Below are 12791 nucleotides of genomic sequence, written 5' to 3' on the forward strand. Positions count from 1 at the left end.
GGCATACTAGTAAAGCAAATAAAAATGAGAATTAGAGGCATAAAATGGCAAATACAGGAGTGATACTTTTTCTGATTCACCAAGCAACCTGCCTGTATCAAAGGAAACCTGTGGGAGTCAGATGTAACTTTGAATTTCCTGTTTTGTGTGATTTGTCACAGTCTTTGTCTGTGTTTCATTTTCACTACTTTAAAAAGCAAGCTAAAGTCTTCCCCCAAAGTAGCATATTCTCATAACCTTTCCTGGAGGTAGGTCTTTCAGACCAGAGAGGGTTTGGAAGTGCCTGCCAGTCTCCTGAGTGAATAAACAGGATTAATAAATATCTCCCCACCTGTATTAACTCTAGGCAAGCCATGGCAACTTTTAGTTATTATTTGCACAGTTTCTTCTATATTTTAGTTATCTTAGTGTGTTCTTTTGAATACAGTAGATGATATACATTTGGCAAGAGTTTAGCTGTAGCAAGGGTTAACTAGTGAGAGTTAACTGTCGTTTCAGCAGAAAGATTTGGCTTTTTGCCACCTGAGTGTTTGTATGCTGCCAGTGTAGAGAACAGTCTTTAAATAATTTCCATTTTGCATTTGGAAGAGATTATTTTCTGCTGTCTATCCAACCTTCCTTATTACTGCTGAAAATGCTGCAGGTAGATAATCAAGTAATACAAAAACTTTTTTCACATACGGAATTCAGACCTCTTGAGCTTATAGCTGATTATAATAAACCACAACAACTTTATGTGTGGCAAGTCTCAATTTTGAGTCTGACTAGACTTGTTCCTAATACAACCTGTATTGAGGTAACTTAACAGGATCCAGCTTTAACAGGTTTTGATGATCTACATGAGAACTTTAAAACCTCCAGCCCTTTAATTAAAATGCAATAAACTCGTGTGATAGTGTTCCTGGCCAGCACTTAGTTATTTGTTGCCATTCAGAAAGTTAGGCAGGATGAGGCCTTGTACTAAATAAGAGTAAAGTCCTGTGGGAGCATCATTTGTGAGTGTTTGGCCAAGCAAGTATGTTACTGTTTTTGTTTTGTGTGTGTCTTTGGTGGTGCAGGGGGAGTTGAGGGCAGGGCTCCATCTGCCCAGGGTGCTCTGGTGTGGCAGTGAAGAGCCAGCACAACAGCTGTCATTGTAAGGGAAAAATAGGAACTGTACCCATGTGCCCACCGACTCTGTCCATCACAAGAACCACAACTGTAATTTCCCATGGGAAGGATGGCATGGTTTGGCAACACAGTACAGCAGAAAGCTCCCAACACTTTTGAAAACTACCTCTTTGCCTGTTCTATGGATGTGTTCTACTGCCCAGAAGTTTAGCAGAAGATCCAGTCCCTTGACCTGAGACATAGACTTTAAAACTTCTCTGCTTTCCTCCCACCTGTAGCCTGTCCAATGAAGGTGCACCTAAAAAGGCAGACAAGATTGCCTTTGTATTAAGCAGCTATCTCAAGACAAGCATTTAGGACTGCTTTTAAGTAAGAAAGTGATGCCTCCCAATAAGCAGCACCGCTACCTTAAGAATATGATAAATTTCTTTTATGATCTCATGGGCTTTTCAGTTTGCATGTGACATTGAGCACATTCAGTAGCCTTGCAGATAAACTGAGGTGCCAGGATGTGTCTCTTTGGAATAATTCATGGCTAATAGAAATAACTTAGCCATAACATTTCTGGCTAATAAGTTCTGTTCCACCAACACTGGGTGGACTTCTGAATTTCCCTGTTGGAAACTGCGAGTTTAATAAATAGACCCTTGAAAACAGGGTAAATGGCTCTTTAAGATTGATGTTCCTCATTACTTTTGTCATAAGATACATAAGGGGAAGAAATATAAATTCAGCTTTTGGAGGGAATATGTGCCTCTATCAGGACAAATGATTCACCTTCCCCATTGCTATTATGAAAAATTAAGAACTCTATCATATTTTGAAGCAGGCAGGCAGTGGTGTGACTACTGAGGGAACAGGAGTGGAGAGAAGCAGGTTACTATAAACAGGCTTTCTTACCTGGCTGCAGGAAGAGAGGAAATGGGTCCAGAAACTCCATTCAAGCTTCTACCTGTAGAAGGTACAATTGTATGGGTTTGTACTGGCAAGGTTCTGTAGCAGAGAGTAGAGGCACGTTTGTGTTTTTCTGAGTCAGAATTGTTTCTAATTATGTATGTTCTAAATGTTAGGGGGTCTTCCACAGAGACTCATCTGTCATGAAAAAATATCACAGAAATAGCGGTATTATGCTTGAATGACTGCTGTCTATTTTCAGACCGTGTAAGTTGGAGAAATAATATTTGTACAAAGCTGAAGTGTTTATACTCTTTCAGCTCTGTTTCAAGTGAAGTAATGGCAGCTTTCACTGAGCAGAGGAGAATACAAAGTGAGGTTTAGATGCAGGATATGCTTCTTAGTGCACAGGTCAGAGTTAGTTATGCAAATGTCAGTTATGCAAATAACCATGAATCATGCTTATTCCAACAAAGCAGAAAAGCTGTTTTTGCTGATTTTGAGAACCAGATGAGCATTGCTGTGTTCGATGTCCATTGTATATTTGAAGTCCTGGGAGGGGTTAACCACCAAAGACAACTTCCAGTAAATTCCAAACTCAGTGTATTATGCAGAAAAAAAACCTCGACCCTGTAGTCATAATTGAATAAATTTAACTTAGTGTTGTATCACATATGGTTCTCCAGTGCTGTGTGCTGTTTACCAGCTTCATTAGGGAGACTGTGGGTTAAAGTCAGGAGATGAAATGTCCATGTAAGTGCCCTATGGGAAACCATCATTTAGATTTTTTCCAGCGTCTTTGCTTGGAGACAGTATTCTTTTGTTCTGCCAGCTATGCAGTGCTAAATAGTGGCCAGAAAATGTGCTGCAAGTTAAAGAATCGCAGGTGAAAATCCATCTCATTATTTGAGGCATCACAATAATGTTTTCAGAATGCTTTCACTCTTCTATTGTACGTGCTGAGCTGGAGTCTCCTCTCACCTGCACTGCTGTCAGTCAGGAGTCACGACAATGAGATCTGTTCTTAGGCGTGTTTGAGGCACTGCCATGCCCTGTACTAGCCTAGCCCATGATTAAAACTGCTAATGAATTCTCATTTTGAAAATAGTGGATAAAAATAGTAGTATTTTAATGCTTTAAATGCAAAAATTATTTTCATCTTCAGGATTTCCAGCTTAGTGTGCTGTTCCCTCTCTTATTTGGGTGTCCCTTCCCCCAGCTCCTGCCAGGTTTGATTCTGTGTCTGTGTCAATGCCTGCAGCAATCCCTAAAGCAAAGTTTTGCCAGTTCCACTTGCTGTTAAAAGCCAGGCACTTCTACTGCAGAGGTGAGTTAAATGAAGTTTTCCAACTCCTGCTCCTTTTCTTTCGCGTCCTCCCTCTGCATGGACCTTCCTCTATACTTTGCCTGCTGGTAGGTGAGAAATATTTGTTTCTCAAATTCAGTGCAGTTCATTGGTGGCTTTCTGGCTTCCTTTTTTCTGCTTTGGCCTTCCTTCAGCAGGGGATGGCCAAACTACTCCTGGCTAGGTCTAGCTGGTCAACATAGCTTACCTAGTCTGCTGTCTTCTTTCCTAGCAGACTTCTCAGTCATGGCTGAAGAGCAGGTCACACAAACCTGAAAGAAGCCTGTGGGGGCCCCACCAAAATGTTCTTTGGTGTGATAGGTGTGACTTGCATTTTATTCATATGATGGGCAAAAGCCTTTACATGACAGGGGGAAGCCATGACATGCATCTCCTCCAAGTAGTTTACAAAGTACTGTGTTGAAACAGGAAGTTATTTTGGCTTTTATCCATTGCTTTGCCCCTGAAATTTGCAAAAGTGCAATCAGTACACACATAAAGGCACAACTTTAAGTACTGACTAAGGCAGCTGTTGTGCTCTGTGGTAGTCAGTGATCTGTGACTATGTATGATAAAGATCAAGGCAGAAAGATTCTGCAAAACAATCCATAGGAATGTGGTTTCCTGGAGTCCTGCCACAGGGATAGTTAAACATTCATGGAACCTGTTTTCCTCTGACATATTTTAGTTATACGTAAAAGATAGCACATGTTTGGCTTTACAGAGGCTGTCTTAGCACTCTTGATAATCATTGTTGCTAATCTTAATAGAAAGTCACCAAATCATGAAAGTCCAGTACCCATGGTAATCGTGCTGGGGTAACTCTTAGTTGAGATAAAGGACTGCACCCAAAGCAGTGAACAAGATGGTGTGAACACTGTGAGCTCATTCTCACATGGCAAAAATAGGAGTATGCACCAGTGACACTCCGTTTCAGCTCAGATAACATTCAGCTTAGAAATGGCACCTGCAACTGAAATACTTAAAATACATATTTCATAGGGTTACCCCAAAGGTGTTGTGATGGGAATTACCAGGTGATCTGCAGTGCTGCAAGCTCCTGTGATTTCATGATGAGTAATACAATGCAGCTATTTTTCTTGAAGATCCACCTCCTGGATCCCAATGATTTATTTTCATTTTATCTTCTCTTTTATTTCTTAGTTAGACGGTAATTCCAACCCTCCTGCTCATGGCCAAAGTTTCAAAACATGTCTCAAAAAGTACTCCTAAAGAGTACAGCCAGCAATGGCAAGTAGGGGATAACCCAGCAGTTGTTTTTTTGGTTGTGTGGGGTTTGGTTTTTTTGGTTTTGGGGGTTTTTTTGGGTTGTGGTTTTTCCCTTCCTTTATTTCCATGATCTGTCTGGCTAGTCTTGTGATTTTGTAACTCATGATTTTTTTTATCTTTAGGATTGATTATGTTTCTGTCTTCACTTCCTTGTATTACCACACCGGACATAATCAGTATAATTAAGAATAGACATGGGTATACATCCAGGTCTTGAAAGCAAAGCTCAGATCATACATTTTCCTTGACTCTCTCAGTCCTGCAATTAATTCAGCAATATGTGTAAGGCAGATTTAATGAATCTGGCAATGTCTCCATAATCGTTCCACTAGGGTTGTAGATCATGTACTGGGGATAGTAGTGAAAACAGAAGTCATGCTGTGTTTAGTGCAGCTCCTGGCAAAACTTGATGTCTTTCTGTTGGATGAGAAGGTAATACAGTTTGGATGCTCTTCATAGCTGCTACTGTTCTTTCCAAACATGGATATATGATGTCATGGAGCTATGCTCTTTGGGAGAACAAGGACAATCTGCTTCAAGGCTCTCTGATAAAGGCGTTGTCCTCCTGGCAGATTTCCATGGAGTGAAATTTTAAAATCTCTCCCATCAGGTGGAATTATCTCACAGCAGCTGAATACTTGAGTTCCCATCCCAACATCTCTCTCAGCATTTTTTTTTTGAGGGGGTGGGATGAGATCTGCCTGCTGTTTTATAAGTATACGTGTGCCAGAGACACTGGATGAGAGAACAGAAGTGCTGTGACAGGATTTTACAAGATAGGAGCAAGAGAAGTTGGCTGCTGTTTCTGAAATGCATCCTATGGCATAAAAAAGTTTTCCAGTGTAGAAAGTTCTGGAAAGACAGCATGTTGGTTTGGGGTTTATTTAATGTTGTTAGCTTGTGAGAATTCTGTAATGATATTAAAAATAAGCGAAAAGTAAACTACAATGTTAGGCCTCAATAGAAGCTACATATCTACAAACAACAGATGCAAACAATTTCATGCCAAGTCAATAGACTTTGGGTGAGGTGTCCTGTTTATGATGTCCCAAGAAATCATAAATAAAGATGTGAACCATAGATGTTCTGCAAACCTGGCTCTACCAGAATCCCTGGAGTGGACATTTCTAACGTGACTGCACTAGTGTCTCTTCCACAATGTCCGGCCCACGTGTTGGCTTACATGTTCCATGTGTTTTAACCATGGCAGCTGATCTCTGCTGAACTGGTTGGCTGAAAGTTTCATAGCCTAGAAACCACAGTCTTTTATTTGGAGCCCTCTCCATGGACAAGGAAGCAAGAAAAGCTAGAATTAGGCTTCCTGTAGAACTCAAAATAAGAAAACTAACATTAGACAGTGGATGGCAAATTCAAATTTTAGGAGACAAGCACACATTTTAAGATGGCTTCATTCACCTGTGAAAATCTCTGATTTCTCTTTTGGCTTTTTCATTATATTCACTTTTTTTTGTCATGCCAAATCAAAGGCCTTTCTGTCCACAGTGTTCACAGTGACTTTACTTGTCTTAACAGGAGAAAATCTTGAGTTGGCTCATGTGTATGAAGTGTGCAGCAGGATAGTCAAATATTTTTAGAGATGAATATTCAAGTGACTACACGAAGAGGAGCAGTCTGCTGGGCCTGAACCACTCCTTGCTTATGAGTCCCTCAGGGAATGAGTGAAAACACTTTCCTGGGAAGAATCCTACCAGTTTGTCATTTTCCAGGCAGGACTTTGTTGATTAAATATAGGTATGAGTTCATGTGACTTAGAAGACCCATCTTTTCAGGATTTCTAAGTCCTCAGAGGCCAGTAGCAGGTTTTGATCAAAGAGTGATGTCAAAGTTCCTATCTAACTCCAGATTTCCTCTCAGGCCATCTGCAGGGTGTGGTTTCAGCATCAGATAGAAAAAGTAAAACTTGGCTTTAGTTTGGAACTAGATGGGCTACCACAGTGGACAAGGCCAAGGAGTAATAGCAAACAACACACCAACACCTGCTACAGCATTATGACTTCTAGGGAGAGTAAACTGCAGTCTCACTTTAAACCAAATGTTGAAGCAGGGAATAAAATTTGTCTACCTGGGCAGTTTAGACAGTTCTTTGAACTGCCACAGGCATGAATAAAGAGTCACTGATCTGTCAGCCTCTGTTAGAAAAATTTCAGGGGGAAAATGCAAGTGTAGTCAGTTCTGGAAGTCCCAAAACCCCATTAGCTTTTGACAGTAATGAAACCTGATCAGAAATTACCTGGTCCTAACTGCCCAACCTTTTGCTACTGTTGCTAGTGATTAAACTAATGCCTACCTTAGAAACATAAGGTTTGTGACCTTACAGTGGATTTCTGCTTCCAGATGGATTTTTTCCCTTTTGTTTTTGTTTTTGTTTTGTTTTTGTTTTTTTTTTGTTTTGTTTTGTTTTGTTTTGTTTTGTTTTTGGTTTTTGTTTTAGTCAGGTTTCTGACTTTGATATCTCTCCCTGGAAGAGGGCCAAACATATTTATTTTTATCCATTTGTTCTGGTGGGTGAGCCTTGGCAGAACCTGGCACAGCTAGGAACAACATAGGAATCAAAACCTTTCTCTCAACAAATATAATGTGCTCAAAATACTTTACCTAAGGACCCACCTTCATGTGGCTCTTGGCTCCAGTGCTGTGGGCACTGAAGGGAACTGAGTCATGTTTATGGCAGAGCGATCCATCGTGCCACAGCTGCCATGTGAGCTCAGAGCTGAAGGCAGCATTGATGCAGCTGAAGTCTTTGCAGTTTGAGGAGTGGATGCCTTTCCCCCGTGTTCGGTTGTGAGATGCTTGGCACCCTGCCACAGGTTTTCTGTGTACATTTGGGTGAGTCACTTCGCCTCTCCCTCAGTATTTGTCTCTATTTTTTTCCAGGCTTTTAGGACCATTGATTTTTTTTATTCTTTTTTTCTGAGTAGAGGGACAATCCCTCGCTATCATGTTGTTTCAATCATTACTGCAACCTAGATAAGTTGTGACAGCTATTAGTTTCTCCTCAGGATGTGGTAAGTAAGAGCCACCATCCAGAAGAGATGTCCAATTTGCTATAGTGAGGATTATGTTAACATGTATTTCATAGAACACTACATTCAAGACCTTCTGAGTTCCTACCATACCTACTTCTGTGAGGCTTTGTTCCTCTACATGGCTGTTGCAACACACAATTAAGAACAATAAATGTTTATCTGGGGCTTAAAATTCTGTCAGCCCACAATATGCTGCCAGTATTCTCCACCCATGTAAGTGCTCCCAGAGTTGCAGAGGGGTTGACACACTTCCCGTGGAAGAGAAAAGTAGCAATGTTTATTTCAACAAAGTTTGATAGTAAATGTGACAGTGCTGTAGCAAGCTTTGATGGCAAGGTACACTTGGTTATTTACTGCATACATACTGCATTTACTGCATGACAAGGTGGGACAAAACTGTCAGAGACACCCTCATTTTGAGTCATGAGGTTCAGAAAGGATGCCCTCACATTCTAAACCCCTTTCTCAGGGGGGTTTCCAGGTGTGGCTGGATCCAGACCAAGTTCCAGGCTAGGAACTTAAGTCTAAAGGATTATATGTGCACAAGCAGTCCTTTGTCTCATTTAGCTAAGATTTCAAAGTTTCAGCATGCTTATTCCCCTTATATTTACTGAGTATTTGATGCAATAAGGATTCCCTCAACCTCAAGGAGCAACCTGAAGATGCATCCCTGTTCAAGAGGAGATCCTGGCATGCAGCCCACTGCTGTGCAGGAGAGCTCAGAAGACCCTGGGCTGTTTCCTATTTATGGAGTAAGATGATTGACTTATAGTACTATTTGCAGGCCAGCTGTATTTTGGTTGGCGCATGTTCAACTAGTCCTCAGCTGTTGAGTAAATTTTATGGCATTCAGCTATTGTGTTGCTATCTGTCTTCCCAGAGTCCAGCCTTAAGCCAGGTGCAGCCCTCACAACCTCTACTGTTAGCTCTTGCTTAAGCCAAAAGCTGGGGGAGCACGCTGCCACACCCAGTGAGCTCATCCTAACCATCCCCTCTGTGTAGCATCTTCTTCTATACCATAAAACCACTGGAAGTTTTGCCACTGATTATAGTGGCTGTTAGATCAGAAACCTTAGATCAGTACCAAAGCATGCTACTGATGAGAAAGATATGTGATTTGGATGAAGAGAGGACTTTTCTCTCAGTCCCTCACAATGGTTCAGAAATCCATTGAAAATGTTAGCAAGAGGCCCTTTTATTTCCTCCTGGAAAAATCATGTGTATTTATTTCCTGTAATAAAATAGTCTAATGGAAGTAAAGAGTGAATTTTCTAGAAGGAAAAAATTGATTTCCCAGCTAATTGAGTAGAGAGGGGGAAATTATAAATCCCTGGTTGCCTATTACAGGTTGACTAGCAACATTTGGCCACAGAAAGCAATATGAACACAGTTTAAACATGCAGGTGGCTACATGAGAAGGGCTGTGCTGCACATAAGCCCAGTATCTCCTCAGTGTGGTTCACCCTACTTTTCCAAACACATAGCAAAATGAGTCAGACTGAAACCGTTGTTGATTATCTGCTCCACTTCAGATAGTTGCATGTTCGGTTTAGCTTTAGAAAGATGTTTGTGTCAGTGTTTTCTGTTCCTTGTAGTGACACTGTCTTTTCAAAATAGTTTTTGAGCTAAAAGTATGTTTCCTCAAGTTCAAACACTGATACAAAAAATATTTCTTTCCTTACCGCTGCCACACTGAAGCAGATGGTGAGTTCTAAGAACCAGTAAGCATGTAATTATTCAATTTCTGGGTGCAGAAAAGTAGCTGTTGGGTCAAAGCAGGCATCTACAGGACAGGCTGTCATTGCAAGTTAGAGTTCAAGTCCCCTGCAGTTAGGCCACTTAGACTCCTGCAGTAGATCACATGAGCTGCACAGCTGCCCTATTGCATTTCTAGCTTGAGTTTCACCCACAACCTCTGGCAGACCATCTATCTTAAGCTCAAAGTCTGTTCTAGCTCTGTGGTCTTTATGTGTGAACAGTGATCAGATTAGGGATGACACCTAAATTATGCCTTAGGTTAGTAATGACAAAATTGCAAGCTTCATCCTGATCCATGTTATAATGATGTCACACAGCTAATGTGCATTCTCTCTGTGGAACCCACAGTTACTGTGGCACACAGACCATGATGCAGTGTTATGCACGGGGGACAGGTACACTGCCTAGCATAAGGCAAATGGGTGAGTGCAGAGGAGCTTTTTCAGTACAAACTGCTCTTGGAAAATGCATGATTCTGCAAATTACAAAGCAACTTTTGCTCCCTCTGAAGTCAATAGCAGTTCATTTTGCTTTTTCAAATTCACTTTGATTAACCTGGTCTTGACATCGTGGCACTTTCCTTGTTGTAAAGAAAATTGGTAGCTGTGAAAGATCAAAGATTTTCTAATTTAAGGTAGGAGGAAATGTTTGCTGCTGATGAAAACCTTATCTTCATAATAAGCAATAAAGCAATCTGATCATCTACCATTATTGAGTTTTGAGTTTCCTATTTTTTTTTTTAGCTGAATTTACATCACCTGTAGACAGAAATAAGGAAAGTGGACTGAAAATGTCAAACCTATGCAAATTTTGTGATATTAAAATAACAACCTGCTCAAACCAACATCAGTGCAAGAGCAACTGCAACATCACTTCTATCTGTGAGAAGAGCAGTGAAGTCTGTGTTGCTATATGGTAAGTTATTTCTTCATACAGGGGGACAGGAGCACACCCTCATTCATCATTGCTTAGTACTTTCCTCGATTGCTCTGATATTCAGAATGTCCCAGGCTTTGCTCTCCCGCTTCCAACTCATATCTTTGCACAGCATACCGAGAGTTGTTTGAGGTTAACAATTCTGATATTAAATGTTCTGGGACTTTTTTTACTTCTAAAACAGTCCTGTTCCAGCTTAAGCTGTTATTGGAAAAGAGGCATGGTTTTGTGTGAGCCATTAAGCTGTATCCACCCACAGCACTCAAGAGCAGAAACAGATTTGAGGCTCAAGAGAGGACTGTAGTGACAGTTGCTGAACAAAGACAATTCTCTCTCAGGTTTCAAGGGAACTAGATTAAGTAGATTTATCAGAAGAAGCTTAATGCCTTGTATAGGTAGAAATACTTCTTCTTAATGGGAAAAAAACTTTTACGTAGGTAGAGACTTTGATGTAGGCATGATGCTTTTTATATAGCCTATGACTAAGTTCACAGAAATCAAGAGTTCAAGAAAATGAGTTGTAATCCTTTTTTAGGATTTATTGTCTTTAAGCTTGTGTTCCAGTCTAAAAACTGAGGCTTTCCTTGCCCTTCCATAATGGGAATCCACTCCTACCAAAGAAAGCCAGTAACACTCTTAATGAGTTAATAATTGGACTAAAGGAACACAACTGAGATTTTGCAGCATTGCTGCTGATTTAGTAAAATAATTAGAACCACTTACAGAGGGACATAACTAATTCATGTGCTGAGGGATTAGTTGTGTCCATTGACTTGAGATGTTTGGCATAATTGAAAGTAGGCATTTCAGTTCAGGATCAATCCAGTGTGCTTTTCCATATTTGTCCCGTGCTTCTTTAGTAAGTCATCGGTGTCTATTATTGCCATGAAAAGGAGCTGCTGTACAATTTAAGACACATTTCAGATTTTTCATGACCATTTGTCCAAAAGGCAAGTAAGTTGAGAACTGTAAAGTGCTTTTTGCCTTTGAGTCTTTTGTCAATAAAATTAAATCTGTGGACCAGGAAAAAACACAGGAATATGGTCCAGATTATCAGCTGTAAATATTTCCCTGAGTGTGAGGCAACTCTAATTTGCATCAGTTTTTATGACTGGTATTTTTCTGGGTTTTTTTTTTTTTTTTGGTTGGTTGAGGGGTTATTTTGTATATAACTCCCTCAGTGCACAGTTTGTGGCTGATTGTAGGCTTCAAAAGCAAAATGAAAAGAGCAACTCACTAGAAATTCCTCCAATTTTGAGGAAATAATTCCGTTTTTATCGTAATTTCCCACAGATTTTTACTGTCTGTTCAGTGACCACAAAAACCAAAAGTATGTTCTGAAGTTTATAGCAGTTCATTGAGCATTAGCTTGAATAATTCTAAGTGAGATTTTCAGAGGCACTCTTTTGAGCTTAGCAGTAATATGATACAGGAATAGCTGTGACATTGTACAAATGTGAGGAGTCCAGGCAGTGCCAAATTTACCCCATTCAGGAAAGACAGAGAAAAACATATGATGCTCTTTAAATGTCATTTATATTCGCAAAAGAGGCAAGTTTTGGGCAGGCGCGGTCCTGTCTGCTCCCGTTATAAAATATTCCTTTTTTGATTTCAATTTTCTCCTTTTCTTTTTTAGGAGACAGAATGATGAAAATGTGACATTAGAAACAATATGCCACGATCCCCAGGAAACACTGTATGGTCACTTTTTGGATGACTATAAATCAGAGCAGTGTTTGATGAGGGAAAAGAAGGACGATGGGGGATTGATGTTCATGTGTTCCTGCACAGGTGAAGAATGCAATGATATGCTCATTTTTACATCAGGTAGGTTTAATAATTCACCTTGCATTCCTGCATTCCTTGCAAGTAGTATTAACTGTGTTAATATTAGCTGTGCTAATTAAGCTTGATTTGAAACCAGATGTCCTGACTGCTGATCCATGGTTGTGTGACCAGTGCTTACTTGGGTGATCTTTAAAGGATTTGGAGCATATACTGGTATTGGTATGAGCACAAGTGGTAGACCCAGTACCACTAGGGTAATTCTAACCACTGTGTGTTAATTCTAACACATTGCCTTGGTTTTATTGAAGAGAATGTGTTCCCAGAGATATCTTACTCTGTGTCAGCTGTCTAGTGTTTTTGTACAACATGAACCACACCCTTGTGGATTTTGGCTAAATTGTTATGAGTTAGGCACGTTATAGCTGTTTTTCCTGGAGCTATGTAGCTGAATGCAGTCACTGATAAATGTGTGTCTTTAGTTTGCATGGTTATGAAAACTGTTCTAGCAATTCAGCACCAAGTGCCTTCATTCGTATCAACTCTGCAGCTCACTCACACTTCAAGATCAACCTAAAAGGAGTAGTAGAAATTTAAACCCAGTCTTTCTACCCAAATTCCTTTCA

At 40.3% G+C, this 12791-nt stretch overlaps 1 protein-coding gene across 1 annotated transcript in view; it reads left to right on the forward strand.

The window, feature by feature from the left end:
- The window catches only part of TGFBR2 (transforming growth factor beta receptor 2), a 61191-nt gene that overhangs the window by 18463 nt on the left and 29937 nt on the right, over positions 1 to 12791 (forward strand). Inside the window, exons 3-4 of the mRNA XM_058832581.1 lie at positions 10188 to 10359; positions 12017 to 12207. Coding sequence (XP_058688564.1) covers positions 10188 to 10359; positions 12017 to 12207 — 363 coding nt within the window. The remainder of the gene's footprint in view (positions 1 to 10187; positions 10360 to 12016; positions 12208 to 12791) is intronic.

This window comes from Poecile atricapillus, chromosome 2, assembly GCF_030490865.1.
Source record: "Poecile atricapillus isolate bPoeAtr1 chromosome 2, bPoeAtr1.hap1, whole genome shotgun sequence".
Taxonomy (NCBI): Eukaryota; Metazoa; Chordata; class Aves; order Passeriformes; family Paridae; genus Poecile; species Poecile atricapillus.